Consider the following 27,128-nt stretch of genomic DNA (forward strand, 5'->3'; position numbering starts at 1 on the left):
AGATGAGGTGTTGAGGCAAGCAATACGACTTTGTTCAGAGAACCGACTGATCGAGAAGATGGCAGACTAATGTCTCAAAATAATCATCTTCCCTGGGTCTGGATGCCAGCTTCTCTTATGAATCAGAGGTTGAGGGGCAGGGGAGCGAGCAAAATAAAAAGGCCATTAATTCAAATATCTCCTAAAATAGCAAGCTTTAGACAGGAGGATGTGTTCATTTCTTTCTTCCTGCCATCTGCAGATGGACAGAGTTCTTTCTGAACAAAGGCCCTTTAGTTTAACAGTCTGGCAGGGGGGCAGGATTCTCTGAGGCAGGCCATTACGTATGATTATAATAACAAAAGCAATGGAAAGCAAGTCAAAGAAACAGTTTTAACATGGAGTCAGAATTGACTTCTCCCTGCAATACTTTCACGGACAGTAGATGACATATCTAAAAACCAATCTTATGTGCTTTGATTCACGTTTTTAACAAAGTACCTTTTCTCTGCCTATCAAACCCTTCCCACTCTTTAAAGTCAATAAGTGCCCTAAATGCAACATTTATGTGGAGCCCACAGAGAATATTAGGTTAGATATACACGGACTTGGAAGGCAGCGAGCCTAGGCTTGAATCCTGGTTCCTGCAACCCTGGGAAAATTGCTTCATCCCTCAGTTTCCTCTTCAATAAATAGGGAATCAATAGTACTAGACTCCTAAGAGGGCTTCCCTGGTGGCTCAGACGGTAAAGCATCTGCCTGCAATGCGGGAGAGCTGGGTTCAATTCCTGGGTTGGGAAGAGGAAATGGCAATCCACTCCAGCACTCTTGCCTGGAAAATCCCATGGACTGTGGAGCCTGATAGGCTACATACAGTCCATGGGGTCGCAAAGAGTCGGACACGACTGAGCGACTTCACTTCACTTCAGTCTCCTAAGACCACCATGAGGATATGAGTGAATGAGCTAATGTTTGTAAAGTACTTAAAACACTGCCTGATACATAGTAGGTGTTTTATGAGTGAGTGTTGAAAACTTTTGTATAATTTGTCAAAGTATAACACAGCACAATTTCTTTGTTAGGTGTTTTACACATGGGCCTTATTTGTACTCCGCCTGCTATGAAGGCCAGAAAACACATTCTACCCATCTTTAACCCTAGTCCGCTGCCTGACTCATGTTTGGTGCTCAATAAAGTGGCAAGGTTGAAATAAACCAGGACATAGTGGCATGGGCACTGGAAAGCTGTCTAGACAAACAGCAGATAAGCTGTCTACTTAAACTGCTGATTAGGTGTAGCGGAGGGACAAGCAGTAATCCTTCTCTTTCTGGAGCGTTTGATCGGCCTAGAGTTTGCTTCACTGTTGGTCCAGGAGGCATTGACCAGAGGCTGTGAGAGACTAGAAAAGTTGGGACAAACAGCTCTGTGTTAAATGAAGAGCAAGTCTTTCAAACTAGCAGTCAGAACCAGTGTCCTTATGGAGATCATTGTCCATGGAAATGAGATAGAAACAACCATTATTTACTGAGCACCTTCCGCATAGATATACTCCCGCTCGGCCACTTCAGTCTGTCCAACTCTTCGCGACCCCCATGCACTGTAGCCCGCCAGGCTCCTCTGTCCATGGGCTTCTCCAGGCGGGAATACTGGAGTGGGTTGTCATGCCCTTCTCCAGGGGATCTTCCTAACCCAGGGATAGAACCCGCGTTTCCTGTGTCTCCTGCTTTGCAGGCGGATTCTTTACCCATTGAGCCACCTGGGAAACCCTCCTGGTAGATAGCCACCCGCTGGATATTTACTACGTTCGTTTACAGACGAGGGTGAGCGAGGTTAAGCGGTGTCCACATAGCGAATAAAATGGAAGAGTGAAGACTGGAACGCAGGCGTGTGAATCACAATCTGTGTTCGGATGAGAAAGTGATCTGGGCAAGCCAAGCGCGATTGGAATAATGAAGAACATTTTATTACAACGAAGGGCTTATGAATGACTGCAATTCAATTCGATGACACTCCGGCCGGTATGCACTTCTGGGCACCGCCCAAAGGTTCCACCGCCTTTGGGCGCTTACGTGCGCTCCGTGACCGCCGCGGCGGACGCGGGGTAGGCGGCGGAGACCGCATGCGCCCTGTCTTCCTGGGAGAGCGCCCCCTCCGCCCCGCGGCTGCAGCGCCCGCACGGAGCGCATGCGTACAGCCGGCGGGAGGAGGGTGGCCCCGAGCTAGTGGAGAGATTTGGCCGTGCAAGTGAAAGGGAGCTGACGGGTGGGGCGCAAGCGCGCAGGCGCAGCCGGGGGCCGGGCAGCGACTCCGGAATCTCGGTGATCCCCAGTCTGCGCCGCATCCCGAACCGCAGCCATGGCCGCCTACAAGCTGGTGCTGATCCGGCACGGTGAGAGCACATGGAACCTGGAGAACCGTTTCAGCGGCTGGTACGACGCGGACCTGAGCCCAGCAGGGCACGAGGAGGCGAAGCGAGGCGGGCAGGCTCTGAGAGGTGCGTAGCGGGCCGGGGTGGTGGATGTGGGCTGCGAAGGCCGGGGCTGGCGCCTCTGGGTCACGGCCGGCTGGCCTCACCCCCTCCCGGAGAACGTCTAGACCTTAGGCTTCTTCTTTCTAACAGTGTATTTTGCAGTTGAGAAAATGAGCCGGGGTTGGGGGATCGACTTGCTCAAGGTCACCCAGCCAAGAACAGGACCCGGGCGGTCACCGCGCAGTTTTATTGCGCTCTCCACACCGCCTTGCTAAATCGCTCTCGTCTTAGTCTGAGCATTTAGTAACTCGGTGACGGGTCACTAAATTGGATGCCCAGTGTCTTCCAGTGGCTACAACCAAACCTACTCTAGGCTAGGGAGGCTGATGAAGTGGCAGGCCACATGCTTCTCCCTGCCGTGGGGGAGTGAAACGGCGGCGCGGAGACCAGAGACATCCACGTGCTCCTGTAGGATGCTGTTTAGCAGCATTCCACAAACCCTGTGTCCAGAGTGCATCCACAAATGTAAATGAGTGGTTGAATGAATGAAGGATTTGAGTTAATCCTCTTCACAACCCCATAAAGTATACAGATTTCATTCCCGTCCTTCCCAACTCTCCCTGGCCCTCTTTCACAGTTGGGAAAGTGAGAGTTGGAAAGAGGACTTGACCAAGGCTACATCTTATTCCTAGTCTACCACGCTGGCCTCTGTTCTGGGGATGAGTAAACAGGTAGGTGCGAGGGAACTGGTAGGCTGTGGCAGGCAAAGGTGGAAGTGGAAGTGAGATAAGCTTGCCTAACTCAGGCTGGCCCCCTCTGGCAGACGGCTCTCTGTGATTTTGAAATGCTAATAAGGAAGCATTCCCTGCTGCCAGCAATTCAAAGAATCTCGGGACTGAGGAGGTGCTTCCATTGATCCTGCTCTGCTCCCTTTTAACCTCGACAAAGCAGCAGCCGTTGAAATAGGTCATTGATGCCTGGTTGATGTGAATCAGGTATTTGGCCCAAATTTGCTCTTTCTAGGTTCTTGCCTCCACTGTAGATCTTTTAGAAATGAAGCAAAGGCTTGGAAACAAGTCTGGGAAATGTAATCCTGCTGAGGATGTGTGTGAGTAATTGGGGATGGCCGGGTGTGACCTCATACCGGTTAGGAGAGGCCAGGATGGGGAAAGTGCTGGTAACGGAGGCCATTTTCTCTCCTGTCTGGCAGGAAGAACTGAATGGGTCTGTGGTGGCTTGCTGATGACTGACCCAGGACAAAGCAAAGTGCAACTGTCCCCTAAGACTGGTCAAATGCCTTAACTTGTAATCTCTTAAAATAACAGACCCAAGTTCAGTTTTTAAGTAAATGTTAGTAGCATTAGTTTAAAAAGAAAGCCCATTAAAATTTTAAAATAGCTGTTTAGGGGCATCACAGATGATTAAATAAAAAGTCAATGACTAAAAGCAAAAATTCTGAATGATGAAGACCATATGAATAATCTAATAATATAAAAGGCCTAAAATAAAGTATTAATTTCACCAGGGCTTTAAGTACTGTAGGGCTTATAAAATCTTGCATGATTTCAGGAGCAAATTAGCAAGAACTGAGTTTCACCACGCCATATTATTAAGGGAGGATGGAGGCCACATGGCACACCAGCTAACCCCATCCCTGGGAGCGTCCTAAACTCTGCTTTTGTTTGATGGCCAAGTTAAAGGAAGAGGCTTTAGAGTTTGTTGAGAATTATAAGGGGAACTGCTCTTTTTCTCTGGGATCTATTTGTGTATCTAATGTGCAGCACTCCACTGCAATGAGAAAACTCAGTGAAAAAACCACAGCTTTTCAGCATGGCAGCTGAGCCTTGCACTGAGGATGCTGCTTCCCAGTGACTCAGCCTTTTACTGGGAAATCATTCTTCCCTATAAAGTTAGGGAGGAGATGGTAAGTGAGTCTACTAGGACTGGTCCTGAGGCTCAGCGATGAGATGTGTCTTTTCCCTCGTGGGTGCTGGTGAGTCTCCTGGTGACTAATCCTCCCTTCCCCCATCAGTGTAGTTCTTACTGGCCTTATTCTCAGCTGAATGACTGGCAGAAAATTCACTTCATTAATTTCTGTTGGTGGTTTCAATACAGGAAAGTTTGTGCTGAATTTCAATGAGGGCCTTATAGCCTCATTGAAGAAAACAGTAATGTTTTCCTGGCTCACTGCATAAGGAAAGGGGCATCTCCCCATTAAAGTGGGAGGGAGAATAATGGTTTGTGAAACATAAATGAAGATATATATGGTTGTAACTTACTGGTTGGGCCAACATAACTCTTGATACCACCCCTCATAACTGCTGTGTGTAGAGGAGAGGTCTGCTTTTTCTCCAGTGAGTGGCTTCTCTTAAACTTGGTTTAACAGTTGATGTAGGTAGGTAGATATATAGGGTAGTCAAGTAATTTGACTAGCAGAAAGGAACTGTGGATGAAGAGATTGTGATGTGATTTCCATACGCTAGGGAAGATACAATTTCATGCAACAGACTGGTTTTATCAGCATCCTGTAAGAGCTCTTGCTGTATCCTAATTGTTGAATTAAAAATCCCATTTCTCCTGGACCAGAAATTAGAGAGGACTGAAATATATCAGTAATTATCAATCAGAAGTGACAGTTCTAACTAAAATACAAACATCAGAATCCTTAGAAGTTAGGAAGCTATGGAGAAAGCTAGAGATGGTGGTTATGAGTTGGATTATAGAGTCATACAACCTGGGTTTTTAACCTTTCATGTAATATCTGTGACCTCAGATAATTTGCTTAACTCCTGCAGTTTCTATTTCCCCCACCCAGTAAGATGGATTGTAATGACGTAACCTCATTAGATTGTTATGAAGACTAAATAAAACACATACAAAGTACTTACTAGTCCAGTGCCTGGTAAACCCTCTATAAATATTAAATATTATGTTTATTAAGTGACTCCAAGTTTTTAATATCCTTATGTTAAAAGAATTAAAGCAAATAAAAAATTAAAATGTGCTTAAGCACAGCACTCTGGGGATTAGCGCAGATCTCAGGTTAGCTCGTTGACAATACATTTGGGCCTTTGGTTAGATGAATTATTGGGAAGCTGCTGGGAAGTATATTGTCAATTGCAACATAAATCAACAAATGTTACCTTTCCCAAAGGCAAAATATTGTTTTTCCTGTATGTAAAATATTTAGGGTATAGAAAATATTTAGCCAAATAATTTTCATTTGGGTTGTCCATACCTGAGATTTATATGTAAGAAAATTCTGGCTCTAGGGAATTTCCTGGCGGTCTAGTAGTTAGCACTCCTTGCCCTCACTGCCAAGGGCCCAGGTTTAATCCCTGGTGGGGAACTAAGATCCCACAAGCCATGTGGCATGGCTAAAGAAAAGGAAAAAGAAGAAATTCTGGCTCTAGAGTGGACCTCATTGGCTTATCACTTTTAACTTACAATTTTCAGATGCTGGCTATGAGTTTGACATCTGCTTCACCTCAGTGCAGAAGAGAGCAATCCGGACCCTCTGGACAGTGCTGGATGCCATTGACCAAATGTGGCTGCCAGTGGTGAGGACTTGGCGCCTTAATGAGCGACACTATGGGGGTCTGACTGGCCTCAATAAGGCAGAAACTGCGGCCAAGCATGGTGAGGCCCAGGTAAAGATCTGGAGGCGCTCCTATGATGTCCCGCCACCTCCCATGGAGCCCGACCATCCCTTCTACAGCAACATCAGTAAGGTATGGACAAACTGAGGTTTGGCTCGCTGACACAGGACCAGGGGATCAGAATCTGGACTTCTCTCTTTTAGCTTTTATTAGTATCTGCCTAGATCACTGAGTTTCTAATTTATGATAAAATAAATACCCCTTGTAATCCCTCTTTTCCAAGGAATGACCATCACTTGTTAAGAGTTTATGTGGTTTATCTATAAAGAATTTCTATCTTTTTTACATGTATTGCCATATTTTTTAAAACTGCACTGTAGCTGATAGGGCCTTCCTAAACCAATTGCGAGGTAAGAGTGAGTTGGGAAGGCCTTGAGGCCTACCTTTCCTAAGCTGTGTTTCTTTTGGACTATTCAATCTTCCCTGTCGTGGGTAATGGGGGAGGGAGGGCAGGATAGTAATAATCCGCCTTCTCAAGCTCTCAGTGCCCTGGTGAGAGACTTTTACCTGTACTGTGATCCCTTAGGGGATGAGGAATAGGCAGAACAGATGCAACTGGTAATAACTGTTAAGCTGGGATTTTTTGTTTAGGATCGCAGGTACGCAGACCTCACAGAAGACCAGCTGCCCTCATGTGAGAGTCTGAAGGACACAATTGCCAGAGCTCTGCCCTTTTGGAATGAAGAAATTGTCCCCCAGATCAAGGAGGGGAAACGGGTACTAATTGCAGCCCATGGCAACAGCCTTCGGGGCATCGTCAAGCATCTGGAGGGTATGTGTGCTTTTCAGAGGGGCCCTTGGGGAAGGGTAAAGCAGAGCTGCCACTACTCTGGACTGATTTAGTATGAAGGAGACCTTTAGGAAAGGGTTGGATGTACTGAGAGCCTTAGAGACAGTCCAGATTATCTCCTAGTAGAAACATGATCCTTGCTTCTCAAAGCATCATCTGCAGAACCAGAGGCTGCCACACCCCACTGGGTGCTTGTTAACAAGTTAGAACCTCAGGTCCCACTTCAGACCTGATTTGGAAGCTGCATCTGTCATCGCTCCGTTACAGCAGAGTGATCACCCAAGGAATGCCCCCAGTATTCTTTCTTAGCCACTGAACAGCAAGAAAAAAAGGGATGGAAAGTATCTCTCCCCAGAGGAGATACACACGAAAGTTTGAGATGCCTACCTCTAGACTGAGTCGGGAAGACTCCCTAGAGAAGGAAATGGCAATCCACTCCAGTACTATTGCCTGGAAAATCCCATGGACAGAGGAGCCTGGTAGGATACAGTCCATGGGGTCACAGAGGTGGACACAACTGAGCGACTTCACTTTCACTTTCACCTCTGGACTAGGACTGCTAGTTGAAATTGCTGATAAAAATCCTTAACCACAGCCTGATTACAACTCCCCACATGAGTGTCAGTTTGCATCCTAAGTTGTTTCACTTGAGGGCCTAGAGGCCCAGATGCGCCACGTTTTGGCAGCTGTATGGACAACATAGGACATTTGAGATACTAAGATGTATAGTCCTGCTTCACTGTGGGCTTCCAGATCCCCCTTGGGGAGGGATACCTTTCATCCCTTTTTTCTTGCTGTTCAGTGGCTGAGAAAGAATATTGGGGGCATTCCTTGGGTGATCACTCTACCCTAATACAGATCCTTACTCTTATGACAAGTATCAGAAAGGGTGTCTTAATTCCTGCCAGAGTCCTTGGAGGACCCATTTCCTCACCTGGACGATGAACAGAAAAGCTGGAGAGGTCTGTGGATTCTTATCTTGCTTGACTGATCATGAGGCGGGGGTATATTTTCAGGTCTCTCTGAAGAGGCTATCATGGAGCTGAACCTGCCGACTGGCATTCCCATGGTCTATGAATTGGACAAGAACTTGAAGCCCATCAAGCCCATGCAGTTCCTGGGGGATGAAGAGACCGTGCGTAAAGCCATGGAGGCTGTGGCTGCCCAGGGCAAGGCCAAGAAGTGAGGGCAAGCAGCAGATTGCTTTCCCAGGGATTACCCTCCTCCCCTGCCCTGGCCCACCCTACTCCTCTGCACCTCTCCCTGGCACATGTCCCACTGATGACATCTGTAGGCATCATAAGTTGTAGCTGCAGGTGGGGACCAGCGGCTCCCAATTCCACATTAGCCATTTTATCTCTTGCACCCACTCCCTTCATACAGTCTAGTCAGAATGGCACGTCTGGGGCATGGTCCTCGGTCCAAGCTGAGGGAAGACTTATCCAGAAGTGTTGAGAGGTTATCACTGGGGGGGGTTGATAGTGGTTTATTACTAAGGAGCAGCTTGCATAGGGGTCAGGGAGAAAACCATGCTGAGCTGTGACCAATGGTAAGAGCCTGTTCGCATCCCCAGAGGCCAGCTGGGCACTGTTGTTAGGTGACTCGGGGCTCTAGTCATTCCAGTGGAAGATGAATGTAACCTGCATGGTGACTCAATCAAATATTCCTCCCTGACTCTAAAAGGCTGGATCAATCCTGAATGTTTCTGTGTTGCATTTACTTTAAAAAAAAAAAAATTATATATAAATACAAAAAAAAAAAAAACCCTTCTGGGGTTTTTAGTGGCGGTTGAAATACTCCCACATGTGGTCATCAGCAAATAAGTCATTCCTTACACCATCATGGGATAAGCTCCTTGACTTCTAAGGCGTAGGAGTTCATCCTGTTGTGTGTTTTAGAATCCCTCCCCGGCCTTACTGTTTTGTGGCAGCGGAATGCCTCTTGATCATGTCCAAGTGTGTCTCTCACTGTGCCTGCCTTCTGAACCATGTTCCAGTTGCTTGGCCTTGCACTTGGGCCCAGTACTCATTTGAGCATAACTGTACTAAAAATATCTTTTTTCCAGATCAGTATAAAATAAAGGAGTGATGTGCAATATTTTCTGTGTGATATGTCTTACCTGAGGAAATCAACTCGAACATTCAACTCGAAATGTCTCTCACTGCCCAAGTTCGTGTATGACTAAGAGCTTTAGGATAGCCAGTCACAACTTTACACAGCCATTTTATCTCTTGCACCCACTCCCTTCATACAGTCTAGTCAGAATGGCACATCTGGGGCATGGTCCTCAGTCCAAGCCGAGGGAAGACTTATCCAGAAGTGTTGAGAGGTCATCACTGGGGGGTTCCCAATACCATGTATCTCACTGGGTTCTCCACTACAGGTTGAGCTGAACTGTTTCCTGTTGCCTCTCTACAGCTCTTGCTCAATGGTACTGGTTACTAAAATCAAATTTTGAAACTATTATACCTTTTTTCAGTTCAGTTCAGTTCAGTTGCTCAGTCGTGTCCGACTCTGCGACCCCATGAATCACAGCACGCCAGGCCTCCCTGTCCAGCACCATCTCCCGGAGTTCACTCAGACTCATGTCCATTGAGTCCGTGATGCCATCCAGCCATCTCATCCTCTGTCGTCCCCTTCTCCTGCCCCCAATCCCTCCCAGCATCAGAGTCTTTTCCAATGAGTCAACTCTTCACATGAGGTGGCCAAAATATACCTTCTTTAGAAAGGTAAAAGTTTGTTTACTAGACTTAAAAAAGCCAGTCCCTTTCTATTAGTAAACTGTAAACTTGATTCACACCTTTCCTTTTGGCTCCTGAAGTTTTATCCCTGTCAGTTACCTAACCTCCTCAGAAATTATACTTGCAGGAGAAAATGAATCTATAGTCATCCCTTATCTGCAGTGGGGAGACTGATTCCAGGACTCCTCTGGATACTGAAATTAACAGATGCTAGGGACTTCCTTGGTGGTCCAGGGGCTAAGACTCAGCTCCCAATGCAGGAGGCTAGGGTTGGATCCCTGGTCAGGGAACAGGATCCCACATGCATGCAGCTGAGTCTGCATGCTGCAGTGAAGAGCAACTAAGACCCAGCACAGCCAAAATAAACATTTCAAAATTAACAGATGCTAAAGTGCCTAATACAAGGTGGCATAGTACAGATGGCTCTCTCCCCATGGGTTTCCCATCCATGGATAGGGAGGACTGACTGCAGTTGTCTACATAATTGGGGAGGGGCATTGCTCACACTTGCCTTTTCTCTGAGGCCTCTGAGAAGATCACTGGAATATGAGAAAGCCCATAATGCCGTCCTCTTCTAGTAGGAACAAGTGACACCCTCCATCTAGAAAATTCTTAAGCGCTCTGTGCTAGCCATCAGGTGAGACATGTTGTATACATAATCTTCAATCCTGATAACCTCTGAAAGGGCTAGTGTCATTTACAGAAGAGGAAACACGCTGAAAACAGAAACGGGCCAGAAGGTACACTACTGAGTACTGGGACCCAGTATGAATGTTGCCCTTATTCTAAAATTTAAGCATCTTGCTTTCCAAGTTAGCTGTTTATCTGATGTGCCCAGTAATCCTAGGAAGACTTTTAGTACTTTAAGTCTAAAGTAGCCTGATGGGATGTTAGTTTCCTTAGCTTGTACTGAATCTTAGAACAAAAGTTGGTAATTTTGTGCTCAACCCATGCCTGACACATAGCAAGTACTCAAAAGTATGTAGCACATAAAAAAAACACACAAAAAAGATAGGTGATTAGGCATTGTCTACAAAGACTCTGCTCTAGATGTCATGTCAGTTTAGATTCTTTACCCTACTTGAGACAACAGAAACTAAAATTTTCATAAAAATGTTTTCTTTGTCATAGCAAAAGCACACATGTGCAACACTCAAAAGAATAGGCTATAATCTAACGTCATACAGGTTGTTTGCTGGTGCCTCCAAAAGAAATTACTCCAGAGAAGAAAACCCACTGAAAGGTTCACAAGAAAAACGTTCCACCTACAGGAAAGATTTTTCTAAAGGTGGCTGTTGACCAACCCCTGGTATCTGAATAAAGACAACAGCCTCCTGATGTCACTCACACATGTACTCTTGGAAAACAGCTTCCCCTTCTGCGTGGGGAAAGTGGCTTCTTAGGTCTGCAGGAACTCAGGCTGCACTCGGGCCACCTTCCGGAATTCTTTGGTGTGGGTCTTTGGGCACTGCATCTCACACCAGCTGATGGGGACCATCTGGACACCTGCAAGGGGAAAGGTGGTGTAGGAGCTGGGACCCCAGATACTTGCTCGAGACATTTCTCTTTTCAGCTGGGTGTGAACTGATGTCACCAAGCTGCCTAGTGAACCTCTCACCTCATACAGAAAAAAGCCTTGTTTATTCCACTGATTTAAGTAGTAAGTGGCTCCTTTCCTTAGATTTTATAAGGAGAATCATTCTAATCCCAGTAGTCAGTATCTACACTCACATTGCTTCTAAGATAATTAAAAAACGAGGGAAAACAGTGGACTAATCCCAACCTTAGCTCTCAGGAAAAGGTAAGCACATGGTAGCATGGACAAACTCACCTGATTCGCTGTGGGCCACCACCACTCCCAGCTCATTTTCGGCAGTGGTTAGCAGGTAGTTGGATTGCGCATCACCTAGGGAGATCTAGTCATGTCACGTTAGTAAAGGAAAACAAAGACTTACAAGTCTTCCCTCTCATAGCTACTTGAGTGATTTCTCTACTTCCATTTCTTCCTTTGACAAAGGATCACAAGTCTTCAGGGAATAAAGGATACCACTTTGGCCAAGACGATGTCCCCTGGGCGGAAACTCTTATAAATTTCAACCTGTAAAGAAAGAAGTGTTAAGTAAAAACTCCGATCAGGTCTATAATGAAACTATTAACCCCACTGGGTAGAGCTAGTTTACTTCTAACCCCAGAGGGTAGAACCCCAATGGCAGATCTACCATTACTCAAGTAGAGCAACAACTTTTATTGATTCTGCGGCATCATCACAAAAATGAAAGATCTGAACTCAGTAACCTGATCAGGAATCTGACTTAGACAAAAGGTACTATGGTTGCCCTGAAAGGGTCCAGAATAAGTCTGAGAGAACAGCCATGAATAAATACCTGGCTTCAAAGACAAAGTGTAAACTAGCTCCTCTCTGGTCAACAGAAGAAAAATCACACAAAGAGGAAAGGAATAGTGAGGTGAATTCCACACCTTCCAGTAGAGAACACCTTAAAATTCCTTGGACTCCACATTCCCACAGACTTTTTTTTTTTTTCCCAAACATGAACCCCCCTCCCACCTCCCTCCCCATAACATCTTTCTGGGTCATCCCCATGCACCAGCCCCAAGCATGCTGCATCCTGTTGAAATTCACTGGAATAATCTCAAAGGACTGAGATTCCTAAAGCCATGAAGAAAAAAAAGAGCCAACCAACAACCTTGTCTTTTTCAGTAGCTCGGACGTCTTCTTTGCTATAAAGAAAAGAAGTAACAGAAAGATTAATTATCTGTGAGAAAGAATTATCCAGCAGACTCCTAGCAGAGAAAGAGCTATAAGAGCAAAGAGAACAAGTCCTGATCCGGACCCTGCTGCCACCCAGAGGAGCAGGTGGAGAAATATTTCCCGTCCTAACCCCGAGGAGAAAATCACAGTTCCCATTCTTCGATCAAACAGAACAGGAGTATCAATACCTCCCACTAGAGGAAAGTGGATCCGATTTGGCAGAGGATAAGGAGCTCTGCTGCCTTAGGAGAGCTTGAATGGCAGCATCACAGAACCACACAGAATCCTGAGGGTGGAAAGAGCCTCAGATGTTAAATTATCTAGCTCACAAGAACTGTCTGTCCCTTCTCAAAGAACCCATAGTGGGGAAAAAATACCACTTTACCCACTATCCTTTTTATTGTCTTATAATGCTTGGGTTAATCGATATTAACACAAGAAAAAAAGGTACTTCCTAAAATGCCTTCTACTTTGGTATGAATCATACCCACAATGCACCTCCAGCTTATTCAATTCTTTTTTGTTCTATTTAAAGCCCTATCTCATTAATATCTTCCTTCTGTTTTAACTCACATACTATAATATTTTCTTTAGATACTACCTGGGGAGAATCAAAGCACAAAGAGGTGAGACAGGGCAGGAGTAGACTGTTAATTGTTCTTAAAAATTCCAGTCTCCCATCCTATCCTAATCTCATTCCAGGCGCTGAGGCGAATATGAAGACAAAAATACTCCTTACCGGATGGTTCCTCGAAAAGAGTTCTTAAGTGGCGTGGACCCCACATATAGGATGCGTACTTTGGCAAAGCGTGAATTGATGCTGGAGACCTGTGGAACAGAGGAAAGGGCAACATTATAGAGGGCAACATTATAGAGTATTAGCAGTTGTCAGCTGAAGGAGGCAGGAATCAACTAGGAAAGACTAGGATTTTAGTCCAAGCATCCCTACTAAGCATAGAATTTCAGATAAGTTAACTCGTATTTATCCCTGCATAAGGGATGTTCATAAAGTGGAGTAAGAGCCACTCTGGCCACCTAAAGTAGAGTTACCGAGGGAATCAAATGAAATAATATGGCAGAGATTTTTAAAAATGTGCAAGTCTAACATAAATCCACAAGGGAAGCATAGCAACTCTAACTAGACCTTTAGCAGATCTCACCAAGAGGCCTGTAGTGTGAATGGAACTTAAGTCTCCATTTCAGCTGCTGGGTAATATTTGGATCACTGTGCCTGTCCAGTTATTTTCAAAATAATGCATAGATTTTCTCTTTTTTTCCTTTTTTAAATTTGGCCACGCTGTGTGGCTTGCAGGATCTTAGTTCCCTGACCAGGGACTGAACATACACCTTTGGCACTGAAAGTGCAGAGTCCTAACCACTGGACTGCCAAGGAATTCCCCACATAGATTTTCTGTTGGAGAAATTATTTACAGAGGAAAACTAAGAGCTACAAGTTAACTGGCAGAGGGTGGGGATGGGCAGGGAATACGGATGTCTTATAGTTACTAATTGGTACAGCACTAATTTGCACTTGCTCTCAAAGACTTTATAAAAATCTTTCATTTCTCTGCAGAAAAAGTTTCGCTTTAGATGTTCAAAAATACACCTCCTTATGACCTTCTGGTACTCCTGTTTCCCAGACAGAAATAAAAAATTACATACTGAGGAAACCAGCTCTGTGAAAGGACTACATAAGCTTGAACTTAACCACACTGATCATTATCCTAGAAATCTCTAGACCCAGCACAGTCCAGTAAAACTTTCTGTGATGATAGAAAAATTCTGTTGACCAACATGGCAACCACCATTCGCCTGTGGCTACTGACTACTTGAAATGGAGCTAGCAGAACTGAGGAAATAAATGTTAAATTTGTTTTAATTTTATTGAAATTTAAATGACGTTATGTGACTATTGGTTACCATATTGGACAGTGCAGTTCTATAAGGATCATGATTTCAACACTGGATGGTATCCTAAGCAGGGAGGTTAGGACCAACTTACCTTGCAGGTTACAATAGCTCCTACATCTGGCAGTAATTGGGACTCCGTTTCTCTCATCACAGATATGACAGGAAGCTGCAGAGAGAAAAATAAAACATGAATATTCTGGCTAAGCCTTGGATAAAGGTATTTGAGACTTGACAGTAAAATGGGAAACCTTGGGCCACAGTAGACGTCACATGGGCAGGTGGACAACAGATTCATTTGTAGCCCAGAGCAGAAAGCCTTAGAAATTTTAGGATACAGGAGGGCCAAGGGGCCACAGAAAGAAAGGTGTAAGAAGATATAATCTTACCACTTCAGATGAGTTCTGAGTTTTTTTGTGATTTTCTTAAGAGTTTTTCCACATACAACTACATTGCCTGTAATCATGGATAATTTAACTCTTTCCTCCAAAGTTACATCTTTCTTTTGGTTTGTCATTTTATTGGACAGGCTAGAATTTTCAAATAAATGTTATATAACAGTGGCCATACTTGTTTACTTCTATTTAACACTTGTAGAGTTTCCTCTTTGAGCATGGTACTGGCTATTGGTGCAGGAAAGATATTTTTGAGCCCGATCTTTTCTTAACCTTTCCCTTGTTCAATATGCTTCAGCTCTCCTGGTCTTTTTTCAGTTTCACCAATTCACGAAATTTTTTCCCATCTCAGGATCTCTTTTCAACCTGCTCTTTCTGCTCACTCACTCAACTCTTATTTATCCTTTAGATTCAGACTAAATATCACTTCTGACTAGGCTGGATTTACCTATTACATGTTCTCATGGTACTCTGTAATATTGTTTCAGAGCAGCCATCATATGTGTAAGTATACCTTCATTTGAGCATTTATTTGCTTAGTTTGTATCTGTACCCCTTGATAGCAGAGACCACATATATTTGGCTCATTATCACATCCCACAGCTATAAAATGAACAAACTTTCAAATCCTAGGGAAATTCCCCAAATTGATCAAATACAAAAGTCTCTCATTTTATAGGTAAGAACCTATAAAGGGAGTGAAAGTTTCTTACCTAAGGCAGAATTAAGGTTTAGTCAATACTGAATCCTCTTTCTACTATGCTCCCAGTTTCTAGGGCGTTCCTGGTGGCTCAGCTGATAAAGAATAATCTGCCTGCAATGTCAGAGACCTGGGTTCGATCCCTGGGTTGGAAAGATCCCCTGGAGAAGGGAATGGCTACCCACTCCAGTATTCTGGCCTGGAGAATTCCACGGACTGTATAGAGATTTGGGCTTCCCTCATAGCTCAGTCAGTAAAGAATCTGCCTGTAATGCAGGAGACCTGGGTTCAATTCCTGCGTTGGGAAGATCCCCTGGAGCAGGAAATGGCAATCCACTCCAGTATTATTGTCTGGAAAATCCTATAGACAGAGGAGCCTGGTGGGCTACAGTCCATGAGGTCTCAAGTGTCAGACACGACTTAGCGACTAAACCCATGCCCCCCACCACCTCCAGTCTTTAAGCTGCTCCTCCAAGAACTGCTTATCTGATCCCAAGCTAATAATGGATCAGCCTCTGGAACCAGGGAGAATAATATTATTCATACATTCAATAAACATCTACTGAGCATTTACCTCGCGCTACGTGCATAGTAGTGGAAGGGTCTAATGGGGAACTTATAACTGAGTGTTAAATTGCATGCTGAACTAAGTGCTTAGAAAGGGAGTAACAGCTCTTGGGACCTCCCTGGTGGTCCCATGGTTAAGACTCTGACCTTTCACTGCAGGGGGGATGGGTTCCTTCCAAGATCCTGCATGCTGCCTGGCAAAACAAACAGGCAAACTGACCCCAACAGTTCTTTGTGAGTGTTAAAACAAACAAAAAACAAAACTCCCTTTTTTGACTAGTGGTGTCTATAGGGCTTCTCTGAGAAAGTGATAACTAGTGAGGTTATCTAAAGGGTGGTGGTGGTTTAGTCGCTCAGTCGTGTCCGACTCTTGCGACCCCATGAACTGTAACCCGCCAGGTTCCTCTGTCCATGGGATTTTCCAGGCAAGAATACTGAAATGTGTTGCCATTCCCTTCTCCTGGGTCTTCCCGACCCAGGGATCGAGCCCGCGTCTCCTGCAATGGTGGTGGATTCTCTTCCGCTGAGTAGGTAGGATTTAATCGGGCTAAGGAAGAGAGGAGCGTGTTCCAGACAGACGGCGTGTGTACAAAGACTCTGTGGTCCACTGGCGATATTGAAAAAGACAGTAGGACTTCTGCAAAGAGTGAGGCGCGGGTAGCGGAGCGAAATGAAGCCAGAGAAGCAGGCGACATTCGGCCAGGATTCAGCTCACAGCACGGCTGAGCTCGCCTCCGTTCTTTCCCCAGCTTGCTTCCCGGAGGGTCAGCAACACAGCCAAGCCAGACAACACAATTAATTTGTGATGGCTAAGTGTCCAGCAGCGGGGATCCCAGCTGTCAGAAACTCAGAGACTAACTCCTTCTCCTAAACCAGGCACTAAAGACGCGCTCGTAGGACCCTGCCTAAAGACAGTGAAATCAAAGGCAGCGTAAGACAAAGAGACAGAAGAGAAGGGAAGCTGCCCCATTTACCGCGCCGTTCTCGCTGGTCTTTGTCAAGCAGCCAGCAAGCGACGAAAAGATGTAGCCGTGCCGGGTGTAGGTGCCGCTGCCCGGGCTGCCCTCCTCCAAGTTACACAGACGTTCGCCTGCGGAAAAAACGCTGCATCAGCCACGGGTCCGCTGAAGCTGTTGGTCGTCTGGCCTTCTTGCCCCTGTCTCTGCCCACGATTTGCTCTAGATACCGCTGACTTACCGGGGATGCAGTACCTCACGGGTGGCGCCATGACTGCCACTGTTCCAAATCCCGAGGAAAATGAGGCCGACCTCTCATTGGCCAATATCCAGGTGCAGTTACGCAGTAAGAAACGCGCTAATTGGTGTGCTCTATCTGTAATCTCCGGAAGCGCTTCCAGAAGACGTAAACTCCATTTCCCAGGTTGCATCGGGACGAATTCGGGGGCGGGGCTTCGGAACTCTCGCGCTTGCGCCTGTGGACAAGGATGGGCGGGCGGTGGGTCCGGGTCTGCAGGCTGGACCTGTGGGCGGTGGGCCATGGTTGGTTGGATTGAGCAGGGCCGGTGGACGCCGAGCTGGAGGGGGTGGCAGTGAGCTGCGGCGGAGGCTGCGGGGTTCGACTTGGCTGATTGAGGAATCGGCCAGCGGCAGGTAAGAGCGAAGCTGCGGCCTTTTCTGCCCAGTCCTGTCGCTTTTAATAGGGTCGGGCCCTGTTCCCGGGCCTTGTGAGCCCGAGTTCCTGCTCTGCACGGCCGTGCCCTCGAACCGGACGGAACACACCCTCCGGGCAGCCCTGAGGCGTGGAGCTGGAAGGTCACCCCAGCCAACTCGCCCATTTCACAGATTTGGAAATTCATCCCCAGGGATAGGATTAGAATTGTACAGTATCTCTAAAATCAAGATAGAGACCGAACGGGTACTCAAGTTATTTTTTACTTTCAGTCTATCATTCTTTGTTGAGAAATAAAACGTTTCCTCAGTTTCTGTAACTGCAGTCTCCAATCTTGCGGAAGCGTGCTAGTCTGGAAGGAAAGTCTGCATGAATTAGTGTTGCTTTTACTGATGATTGACACTTGCTGCTTCAGGCAGTAAACACCCTGAAAACAGCATCTTTGTTCAAATGAGTTATGTCGACTTTGTTTCCTCTGCTCTTCGGTGTCTTTGGAATCTATGTGTGTCCTCCCACCCCTAATAGCCCCCATGTCCAGTTTCCCCTTGGGAAAGAGTTGGTGACTGAGAGCCTTGGGGAGAGGAGAGTGCTGTGACCTACACTCCCCTCTGAACTGGTGGCACGTGTCACTATGTTGGTAGGACTGAGGGATCAGAGTGTTCAAGGCTTGTGTTGGGGGTGATGCTGCTGCTGCTGCTAAGTTGGTTCAGTCGTGTCTGACTCTGTGGGACCCCATAGACGGCAGCCTAGCAGGCTCCCGCGTCCCTGGGATTCTCCAGGCAAGAACACTGGAGTGGGTTGCCGCTTCCTTCTCCCATGCAGGAAAGTGAAAAGTGAAAGTAAAGTTGCTCAGTCTGTCTGACTCTTAGCTACCCCATGGATTGCAGCCTACCAGGCTCCTCCATCCATGGGATTTTCCAGGCAAGAGTACTGGAGTGGGTTGCCATTGCCTTCTCTGTTTGGAGTGATAGGGAAACTCTTATTTCCTGCCCTGTTCACTTCCATCACCACCCTTCACCCCCAACACACAGTTTTTTGAGTTCTGCTTTATCTCAGTTTCCTGAGATGAAAACTTATGTTCACTTGTGGTCCCATGGACTACATATTTCTTCCCTGGCATTCCCATACCCCCCTAAACCTCATTAAGTAAAATAAGGGAAGGGGGCCTTGGTCTCAGACTTCTTTTACATAATCTGGTCTTAAGCTCTGTACCTACAAGCTTTCAGCTTACATGTTTGTGTTGATTACTGGTTGGATAGTTTTCTAGAATGATTTCTAACTCTGAAGTGCAATGATTCCACCAGTGGTTTTCATTTCTCTCTCTATTGATCATGAAGAATATAGCAGTTTACACTTATTTTGTGTTATCACATTGGCAGGAGTGTCCTTGCTGTTATTTGTAGGACAGATGGACATCTGACCAGCCTTTCCACTTTGGCATCCCTCCAGTTCGTTCATTCAACAAGTATTTATTGAGTACATCCATGATCCAGGTATTGTGCTAAGCACTTTATAAACATTTCATTTGTATCTTACCAACTGTATATGTAGTCATAAAGTGGGTAGAGCAGAAAGGTGCCTTAGTATTTAATCCTACTCTCTTGTTAATGGGAACACAAGAAAACTGAGTCCCAACAGAATTTGGTGCTTTGCCCAAGGTCACAGATCTACTTCAGGGCAGAACTGAATCCTAAGTAGTCAAGTTATGGGGCAGGTAAGAGTTGGTAAGTCTGGTCTTTGAGGCATTTCCTGTAGAGTTCAGTAATTCCACAAGTAGCTGAGACAATCTAAAAAGTTGAGAATCAGAAAATGAAGGCTTTTTTTCTTTCAAACAGGAGAGATGGCATATAATTTTTGTTTATTACAGATGAGGCACACATCTTATTTGCATGCTGTTGCTGTTAGGACAGGGGAGCCTGGTGGACTGCCGTCTATGGGGTCGCATAGAATCGGACACGACTGAAGCGACTTAGCAGCAGCAGCTGTTAGGACAGGGGAGCCTGGTGGACTGCCGTCTATGGGGTCGCATAGAGTCGGACACAACTGAAGCGACTTAGCAGCAGCAGCTGTTAGGACAGGGGAGCCTGGTGGACTGCCGTCTATGGGGTCGCACAGAGTCGGACACGACTGAACGACTTAGCAGCAGCAGCAGCAGCAGCTGTTAAAAATATTTTGGTAAATAGAAACTCTCCATTAGCTGTAGTAAGGGAGTGAACGATGGTGTGGATAACCTAAGTAACTTGGATTTGTTTTGGGGTAAAATGTTTCGTTCCACTGTTACATTAGATTGTAGCTGTACACTATTTGAAGATTCATGCTTCAAGCCAAATCATTATTCCACACAATAGAAGTCCAAGTCGAAGGAGGTAGGAAGTTTGAGCTTTTCCTTTTCCTCTTTTCTGCACTGTCCCTTTGTTCTCTTAGCCGCTCGGAGATGATGGAAATGGCCAACTTACTTTATCCTGCTACAGAAGTAGGGCCCTACTGGATTGTCTGTCTTCTCCTTGCTGGTTTTATCTGCTGGCTTTGTTTTTGCCTTAAGTCTTCAGAGGGCTTATGGAAGGAGGTAATTGAGTTTTCTTTGCAAGGCCTCTTGTGGGGATATCAGGGTAGTAAGGAGAGTACCTTGCTCCAGTTACTGAAATGACACCATCCCTACAGTGGAGCAGCTTCCTCCAGTTTCTGCTGGGCTTTGAGCTGCCTGTTAAATAAGTCAGTGGAGTTGCAGAGGACAAAGTAGCCATAGGGGAAAATCAGATAATTTCTTCTCTGATAAGACCTTTTGTCTGCAGAATTGATGAGAATATCATCAAAATAATCCGTATGGTCTGTTCTGGGCATTGCCTGGGTAGCTGACGTCCCGTGGCTGTTAGCTGAGGTAAAGATCACATGGAGGAGGTTAAGGCACTTTCAGAGGAGCCATGCACAGCACTAAAGAGCTGGACAGGCTGGTTGGGACACCTGGGGCCAGGGCAGCAGCTGCAGAGAAAGCTCTCAAGTGTCCAGCTAGAACAGAGCAAGGGAAACTCATACGCAGGGGGCGGGTCCTGTGGTCTTCTTCCGCCGTCCTCCATACCGCCATGTCTCCTGCTTGGTGGTGGTCTGCTCAGGACCTGAGTTGTTTTGTTCATGCTTGGAGTGGGACTGGGACTAGAATTGGAGACAGAGCATCTTATGTCATGCAAGGGGGAGGTGAGCTGTCCCCACAGGAGACAGGGATTCTCATGCCCCCAGGCTGGTAATGGCAGTAGAACAGATAAGTGTCTTTTGCCTGGATAGCACCAGGGAAGATCTAGGTGCAGGATTCACATGGTGTGAACTCACTCCCTCACTACTGTTCTTGGTGAAGACAGTTGTTAGGAGGTAGGGGCTTCCCTCGTGGCTCAGACAGTAAAGAATCCGCTTGCAATGCAGGAGACCTGGGTTCAATCCCTGGATTGGGAAGATCCCTTGGAGGAGAGCATGGCGACCACTCCAGTATTCTTGCCTGGAGAATCCCCACGGACAGAGGAGCTTGGCGGGTTACCGTCCATGGGGTCGCAAAGAGTCAGACACAGCTGAGCAGCTAAGCACAGCTCAGGGCAGGCAGGAGACCCCGGACACCTCTGCTACAGTGGCCAGGCGCACAGGGCCACGCGGATAGCTTTGTGCACATTGGTTGGGCTCTTCCAATGGTCTGTCCACATAGACAGTTCCAGAGACCCTGTGTTAGCTTGGAGCTGCCTCTCTCTTTCCCAGCTGGTGACTGGCCCAGCAGGCCTCAGCCTTAGGTCTCTGCCTCCAAGCCGCCCACTGGTGGGGAAGGGAGGGACAGGATCCAGGCTGGCCCCTCACGGTGTTGTGCTTTCCTAGGAGCCATGCGGGGCCAGTGGAGCCTGCTGCTGGGCCCTGCCCGCCTCTGCCTGCGCCTGCTTCTGCTCCTGGGCTACAGGCGCCGCCGCCCACCTCTGCTCCGCGGCCTGGTGCAGCGCTGGCGGTATGGCAAGGTCTGCCTGCGCTCCCTGCTCTACAACTCCTTCGGGGGCAGTGACACCGCTGTGGACGCTGCCTTTGAGCCCATCTACTGGCTGGTGGACAACGTGATCCGCTGGTGTGGGGTGGTGAGTGATGCCCAGGGGCAAGAAAAGGGTTGTTTGGGGAGTGCATGCGTCTGGCGAACCTACCCTGGGTCAGGACCCACACTGGCCTCCTACCCTTGGGAAGCTCCTGAGTCTGCTCTGGGCATTGCCGAGCTCTCTCACGGCATCTTCCTGACCTCCCCGGTGCTGGCAGGTGTTCGTGGTGCTGGTGATTGTGCTGACCAGCTCCATCGTGGCCATCGCCTACCTGTGTGTCCTGCCCCTCATCCTCCAAACCTACTCCGTGCCCCGGCTCTGCTGGCATTTCTTCTATAGTCACTGGAATCTGATTCTCATCGTCTTCCATTACTACCAGGCTATCACCACCCCACCTGGATACCCACCCCAGGTGGGTACCCCCCTCCAGGGGCATGGGGGTGGAAGAGAACTGCAGGCCCCAGGAGCCAATCCCAGGAATGGGGAGGGAGAGCGCCTTGGTGTTCTTGAGGTGCGAAACCAGTGCTGCTGCAGTCGTCACGTTGCTTTTCTCCCTCTGCACAGGGCAGGAATGATATGACAACCGTCTCCATCTGTAAGAAGTGCATTAACCCCAAGCCAGCCCGAACGCACCACTGCAGCATCTGCAATAGGTAGGTCTTCGGGAACCCCAGCCCTGGCCCTTTTGCTGTAGCCCCAGGGCAAAGCCTAGACCTGGCATTTGCCTGGACATTCACGGGGTACCCTGTCATGTGCCAGGCCGTGTGTCCTGAGGACATGGGCCCCAGGATGGTCCTGCGAGTTATGCATTATCACCGCTTGGGGAAAGTGAGGTTCAGAGAGGGGCGTCAGGGTGGGCAAGAGCCCCGAGTTACCTTGTCCAGTGTCGTGTAGCCAGTGAAGCAGGGTTTGAAGCAAGGCCTGGCTGTCCTCAAAGTCTGTGCCCTTTCCGCCTCAGCAGGATGCTGGTCCTTGTAGGAAAGGATTGGCACTGACATCTCAAGAACCCTGGCCACCGTAACAGAGCCTGTGTCCCTTCCTCACAGGTGTGTGCTGAAGATGGATCATCACTGCCGTATCCTTTTGCTATCTCCTCTGCCTGAAATCTCCTCCTTTAGCTCCAGAGCACTGCACAGGTTTAAGGGCCACAGACCCAAGGCTTCTAGCTTCACCCTGCAGAGAACGCTGGGCTCAGGAGAAGTTAGTAGAAGAGCAAGTTGTGGGGACCAACCATCTCCTGGGAATAACAGGAGGCTTATGTGCTGTCTGGGACGGATCTTCTGGGAGCAAGGCCTCTCTCCCTAACAGTTCTTTCTTTCGTAGACTTTCGGGCTAACATCTATCGGATGGAAAGAGAGGTCTTGTTCAGTGGGTTGTCCAGTGGGGGTCCAGATAGAACCATCGGTCCCTTTCTGCTGTCCCACACAGATGTCTGGTAAACCCGTTTGTCTGAATATTAGCAGACTCATTTTACTGAAGGATTCCAGCTTTCAAGATCTCCTGGTGGGACTCGTGAGGGCTTTGAAAAGCTTTAACCCTTTCACCTCAACTTCAGGGAAGTCCCATATGTTCCTGCCTTTGGTGATGGAATCCTTGGGCTTGGATGATATTGTGAGGAACCACAGATAAACCAGAGAAACCAGGACATCCCCTGAAGTTGTGTGTTTGATCTTGTCCTTAATCCTTTCCCCACCAGCCTGGCTAAACAACTGTGTGGGCCACTATAACCATCGGTACTTCTTCTCTTTCTGCTTTTTCATGACTCTGGGCTGTGTCTACTGCAGCTATGGAAGCTGGGACCTTTTCCGGGAGGCTTATGCTGCCATCGAGGTGAGCCCATAGTTAGGAAAAAGGGCAGCTCAGTAGAGAGCACTCCGGGGTGTGGAATTTGTCCCTAAGAAGGGGCTGGTAGCACCCCCCTCTCCTAGAGGCTTGAGAGTGTAACCAGCACTGTTTTCCATCCCCTTAGAAAATGAAACAGCTCGACAAGAACAAACTACAGGCGGTTGCCAACCAGGTGGGCTCTCCCCACCCCACTGCCTCCTCCTGCTCAGGCCAGGGGTATAGAGTTGCTGAGGCAACTGGGGCCCACCTGTTAGTCGAGTTGTAGAGACTGGGCTGAGGCCAGTCGAGACTGGATCAGGGGTGTTCTGGGGGCTGCCTGCCACAAGTAGGCCAAGTGGCCTGGGGACCAGCTGGGAGTCCCTGGTATGTGAGTTTTTGGCTCTCTATCCCATTTCATCTTCTTTGGGCTGAGCAAGTGCTCTGCCTTGGTGATGGCCTGAGCAGTGAGGAGTCCATGTCAGTCTGTGTGATGGGGTTCCAGGGGACAGAGGCCGGGCCGGTCCAGTCTGGCGATCCTTTGCTCCTGGTCTGTCTGCATCTGCATCAGGATCCCCGGGCCTTAGGACTCCTTGCTCTGAGCAGACTGTCGGCTTGAGCTTGTGCCTCTGCTGCCGTTTTGGTCCCTAGTGGGGCTCCCTGTTCTCTCCCTCCGTTCTATTCTGGGTGTGATCTGGTCCCCTCTCTAGGGGATTACAGCCACACAGTTCCAACTGGGAAGTGGAGTGGCTTCCCCTGGAGCCCCGTTTGTGTTGTCACAGCTAAAGGCCCGGGGTTGGTCCCTCCTGTGCTTGACCATCCTGTCCAGACCCGCTCTGCCCAGTGTATGTCCACACGACGATGCCACCGGCTTGGTCCACCCATCTGGCTGCTGCCCTGACTCCTCTGTGGCTTAACCCCCTCTCTTCTCCCCCTGGGCCTGGATCACTTCCCTGCCTGCAGGTGCTGGGTTCTGGTGGAGACCAGCAGAGTCAATGAGCCAGACTGTGCTGTTTTCTTTTTCTAGACTTACCATCAGACCCCACCACCCACCTTCTCCTTCCGAGAAAGAGTGACTCACAAGAGTCTTGTCTACCTCTGGTTCCTGTGCAGGTATCTTAACTCTCATTTTTGACAGTTTAAGCGGGGAGGGGCAGCTTCAGAAAGCCTTTTACAGAGCCCACACAGGCAGGAACCCCTCCCTGTATGAACTGTTGCTGTTCTTAGTCTCACTTAGGTTGGCCAAGAGTAGAGCTTAATTTTCTCCAGCATTCTGGGGGAGGGAACACAAAGGACTTGGCACTGAGGGTTTGGTATGTGCCAAGGGAAGTTCAACTCCTCCTTATAAGAGCAGATGCATTTTGTAGAGGAGGAAAATTGCAGATGTGAGGGGGTGAGGTGATCTGTTCCATGATACGCAAGTAGAGACGGTAGAGCTGGAATCTGATGTGCCATTTTACTTTGATCCTTGGTGCTTACTCCCCTTTCTTGTCTCCCAAGCATGGGTATTTTAGGAAATATATAACATTTTCATTAGTAATAGACTTACTTCCCCATTCTTCTTGCCTCATGATTTATTCTTAGCCCAAATAGATGCTTTTTCATGGATGCTGTTTTTATCAGTAGATGCAGTGAAGTAAAGTTCATTGAGGACCCCTCAGCTGGGAGAGAAGGCAGAAGTCCCTCACCAGTCACTGTTGCTCAGTGCAATTTCAGACCTACTCATGGCCTCTAACCCTGTCCGTGCTGCCCCCCAATCTCTGCCCTTCTCTTCTCAGTTCTGTGGCACTGGCCCTGGGTGCCCTGACTGCATGGCACGCCGTGCTCATCAGTCGAGGTGAGACGAGCATCGAAAGGCACATCAACAGGAAGGAGCGTCAGCGGCTGCAGGCCAAGGGCAGAGTGAGTAGGGCTGGGGCTGGGGTGCTGGGCGCGTGGGAAAACCAAACCTGCTGCTGTGACGAGCTGGTTTTTCCCCCATGGTCAGGGCCAACTAGGGCAGGCCTGAAGCCCCGAACTTGCCTAGCCAATTTAGGCTCAAAATTGGTTTAAGGAAAAGGGTTCCTAGAAACGTTTTTCTTTGCTCTAGGTTTTTAGGAATCATTACAACTATGGCTGCTTGGACAACTGGAAGGTATTCCTGGGTGTGGACACAGGAAGGTAAAGTAAACATGTAGCTCGGCGCTGTCCATTGCACTTTCTGTGTCGGGAAGAACGTCCTACACCTGTGTTGCCTAAGACGTGAGCCACTGGTCACATAGGGCTTCTGAGTGCTCGAAACGTGGCTCATGTATTAGTGGATTGAATTTTAATTTCATTTTCACCAATTTCATTAGGCACATGTGGCTAATGGCTACTATACTGGTACAGCAGCAGATGACTACAGTAGAATCCTGAAAGCTGTTCTCAGGAAGGGACCTCTAGCTAGGGTCTGTTGGCCACCGGTGACCTCCCATTTGTATGGCAGTGTAGGATTTCAAGCAGATGCTTTGTGGGACTGAAGTTATTTGTGACAGAGGTCCTAAGACAATAAATGAAGCTAGCTCCCTCAGCCCAAGAGACAAAGATAAATCATTTTTTAGATTGCAACTACCGAGGCAGTAATAAATAGGTGACCATTAAGTACCTGCCCTCCTCCCTTTTCTATCCTCATCATTGCTGCCTGTTACTATGCTCGCAGTGCCCATTGTAGCTCAAAACCTCTAAAGGCCTTCAAAGCACCAGAGGGTGTATTTCTTGGACTAAACTGGAACTTATGTTACTTTTGTGATGAATGCCAAGGTAGCTTCAGACTGCCTTGAGCTATCTTTGCTGTGGCATGAGGATCAGGGAGGAAGACTGGGAACGCCTCGGTCTCAGGAGTATTTGTCTTCTCTTACAGGCACTGGCTTACTCGGGTGTTGTTACCTTCCAGTCACTTGCCCCACGGGAATGGAATAAGCTGGGATCCCCCGCCCTGGGTGACTGCTCACTCAGCCTCTGTGATGGCAGTGTGAGTGTGTAAGCTGGAGTGTGTCAGCCACAACTTGAGCACCACCCTGCTTCCTGCGTTGCCTCAAGGGCCTCCAAGGATAGCTTCTTGGGATCCTTGAGCCAAAAGAGCCAGTGGGCCTGCCCCCAAGGTGCCCTGCAGGGACAACTCAAGGACTCATCTCCTGGCTGCTGCAGAAGCAAGGCACGATGTGGAGAAATCCGAGGACTGATGTCCCTTTACTCAGGCAAACAGAAGTTCCAGCCCCAGACTGGAGATCAGGCAGCTAGCAACCTTGCCAGGTTGACCCCGACCTCCTCCAGGTTACAGCACTGGGGTTGGCCACCACCTCTTCCACTTGCCGTCAACAGCTGAATGGTAGAGATGAGATTCTGGCTTCTCAACAGGGCAAAGATACCAGGCCTGCTGCTGAGGTCACTGCCATTTCTCATGTGCTGCTGAAGGGAGCAAAAATAAAGGTATTTGATTTTGTAAGGACTGTAGCTTTTCACTCTTTGCCTTTCCTGTGGGATGGGGAAGGGGAAATCAGGGTCAGGGCCTAGTGAGCAGATGTTCTGGTCCTGCCACCCGTGCCTCACTTGGAGGGGTTGGATGTCCTCAACAATTCCTATCGTTTCTCTTCTAGGTCAAGCAGTGATGCTTCTGAGGCATA

General features: G+C 47.8%; 3 protein-coding genes across 12 annotated transcripts; 2 read left to right on the forward strand and 1 right to left on the reverse strand.

Moving 5' to 3' along the window:
- The first annotated feature begins 2,306 nt into the window (after positions 1–2,306).
- PGAM1 (phosphoglycerate mutase 1) lies at positions 2,307–8,995 on the forward strand. The gene is made up of 4 exons (XM_027960181.2): positions 2,307–2,473; positions 5,906–6,180; positions 6,700–6,880; positions 7,915–8,995. Exons 1-4 carry the CDS (start codon positions 2,335–2,337, stop codon positions 8,082–8,084), a joined length of 765 nt encoding a protein of 254 aa, XP_027815982.1. The 5' UTR covers positions 2,307–2,334; the 3' UTR covers positions 8,085–8,995.
- On the reverse strand, positions 8,609–17,238 carry EXOSC1 (exosome component 1). Of its 2 annotated transcripts, XM_004020079.5 has the most exons (8): positions 17,177–17,238; positions 16,954–17,069; positions 14,412–14,486; positions 13,149–13,237; positions 12,345–12,378; positions 11,687–11,737; positions 11,471–11,555; positions 8,609–11,145 (listed from the first exon to the last, which is right to left on the reverse strand). In XM_004020079.5, the coding sequence occupies exons 1-8, from the start codon at positions 17,205–17,207 to the stop codon at positions 11,039–11,041; spliced, it is 588 nt and encodes a 195-aa protein (XP_004020128.1). In that variant the 5' UTR covers positions 17,208–17,238; the 3' UTR covers positions 8,609–11,038. The 2 variants fall into 2 exon arrangements, with proteins under 2 accessions (XP_004020128.1, XP_027816108.1); XM_027960307.3 differs by lacking the exons at positions 14,412–14,486; positions 16,954–17,069; positions 17,177–17,238 and having other exon boundaries at positions 12,338–12,378; positions 13,149–13,194.
- A 154-nt stretch (positions 17,239–17,392) lies between these two features.
- On the forward strand, positions 17,393–26,954 carry ZDHHC16 (zinc finger DHHC-type palmitoyltransferase 16). Of its 9 annotated transcripts, none has more exons than XM_027960572.2 (12): positions 17,393–17,589; positions 18,988–19,101; positions 21,461–21,708; positions 21,881–22,075; positions 22,228–22,316; positions 22,710–22,738; positions 23,360–23,493; positions 23,633–23,680; positions 24,512–24,597; positions 25,263–25,386; positions 25,574–25,644; positions 26,366–26,954. In XM_027960572.2, exons 3-12 carry the CDS (start codon positions 21,466–21,468, stop codon positions 26,478–26,480), a joined length of 1,134 nt encoding a protein of 377 aa, XP_027816373.1. In that variant the 5' UTR covers positions 17,393–17,589; positions 18,988–19,101; positions 21,461–21,465; the 3' UTR covers positions 26,481–26,954. The 9 variants fall into 9 exon arrangements, with proteins under 9 accessions (XP_027816373.1, XP_027816375.1, XP_027816378.1 ...); XM_027960574.2 differs by having other exon boundaries at positions 19,012–19,101; XM_027960577.2 differs by lacking the exon at positions 25,574–25,644.
- The last annotated feature ends 174 nt before the right edge of the window (positions 26,955–27,128 follow it).

Source organism: Ovis aries, chromosome 22 (genome assembly GCF_016772045.2).
Source record: "Ovis aries strain OAR_USU_Benz2616 breed Rambouillet chromosome 22, ARS-UI_Ramb_v3.0, whole genome shotgun sequence".
In the NCBI taxonomy this organism is placed as follows: domain Eukaryota; kingdom Metazoa; phylum Chordata; class Mammalia; order Artiodactyla; family Bovidae; genus Ovis; species Ovis aries.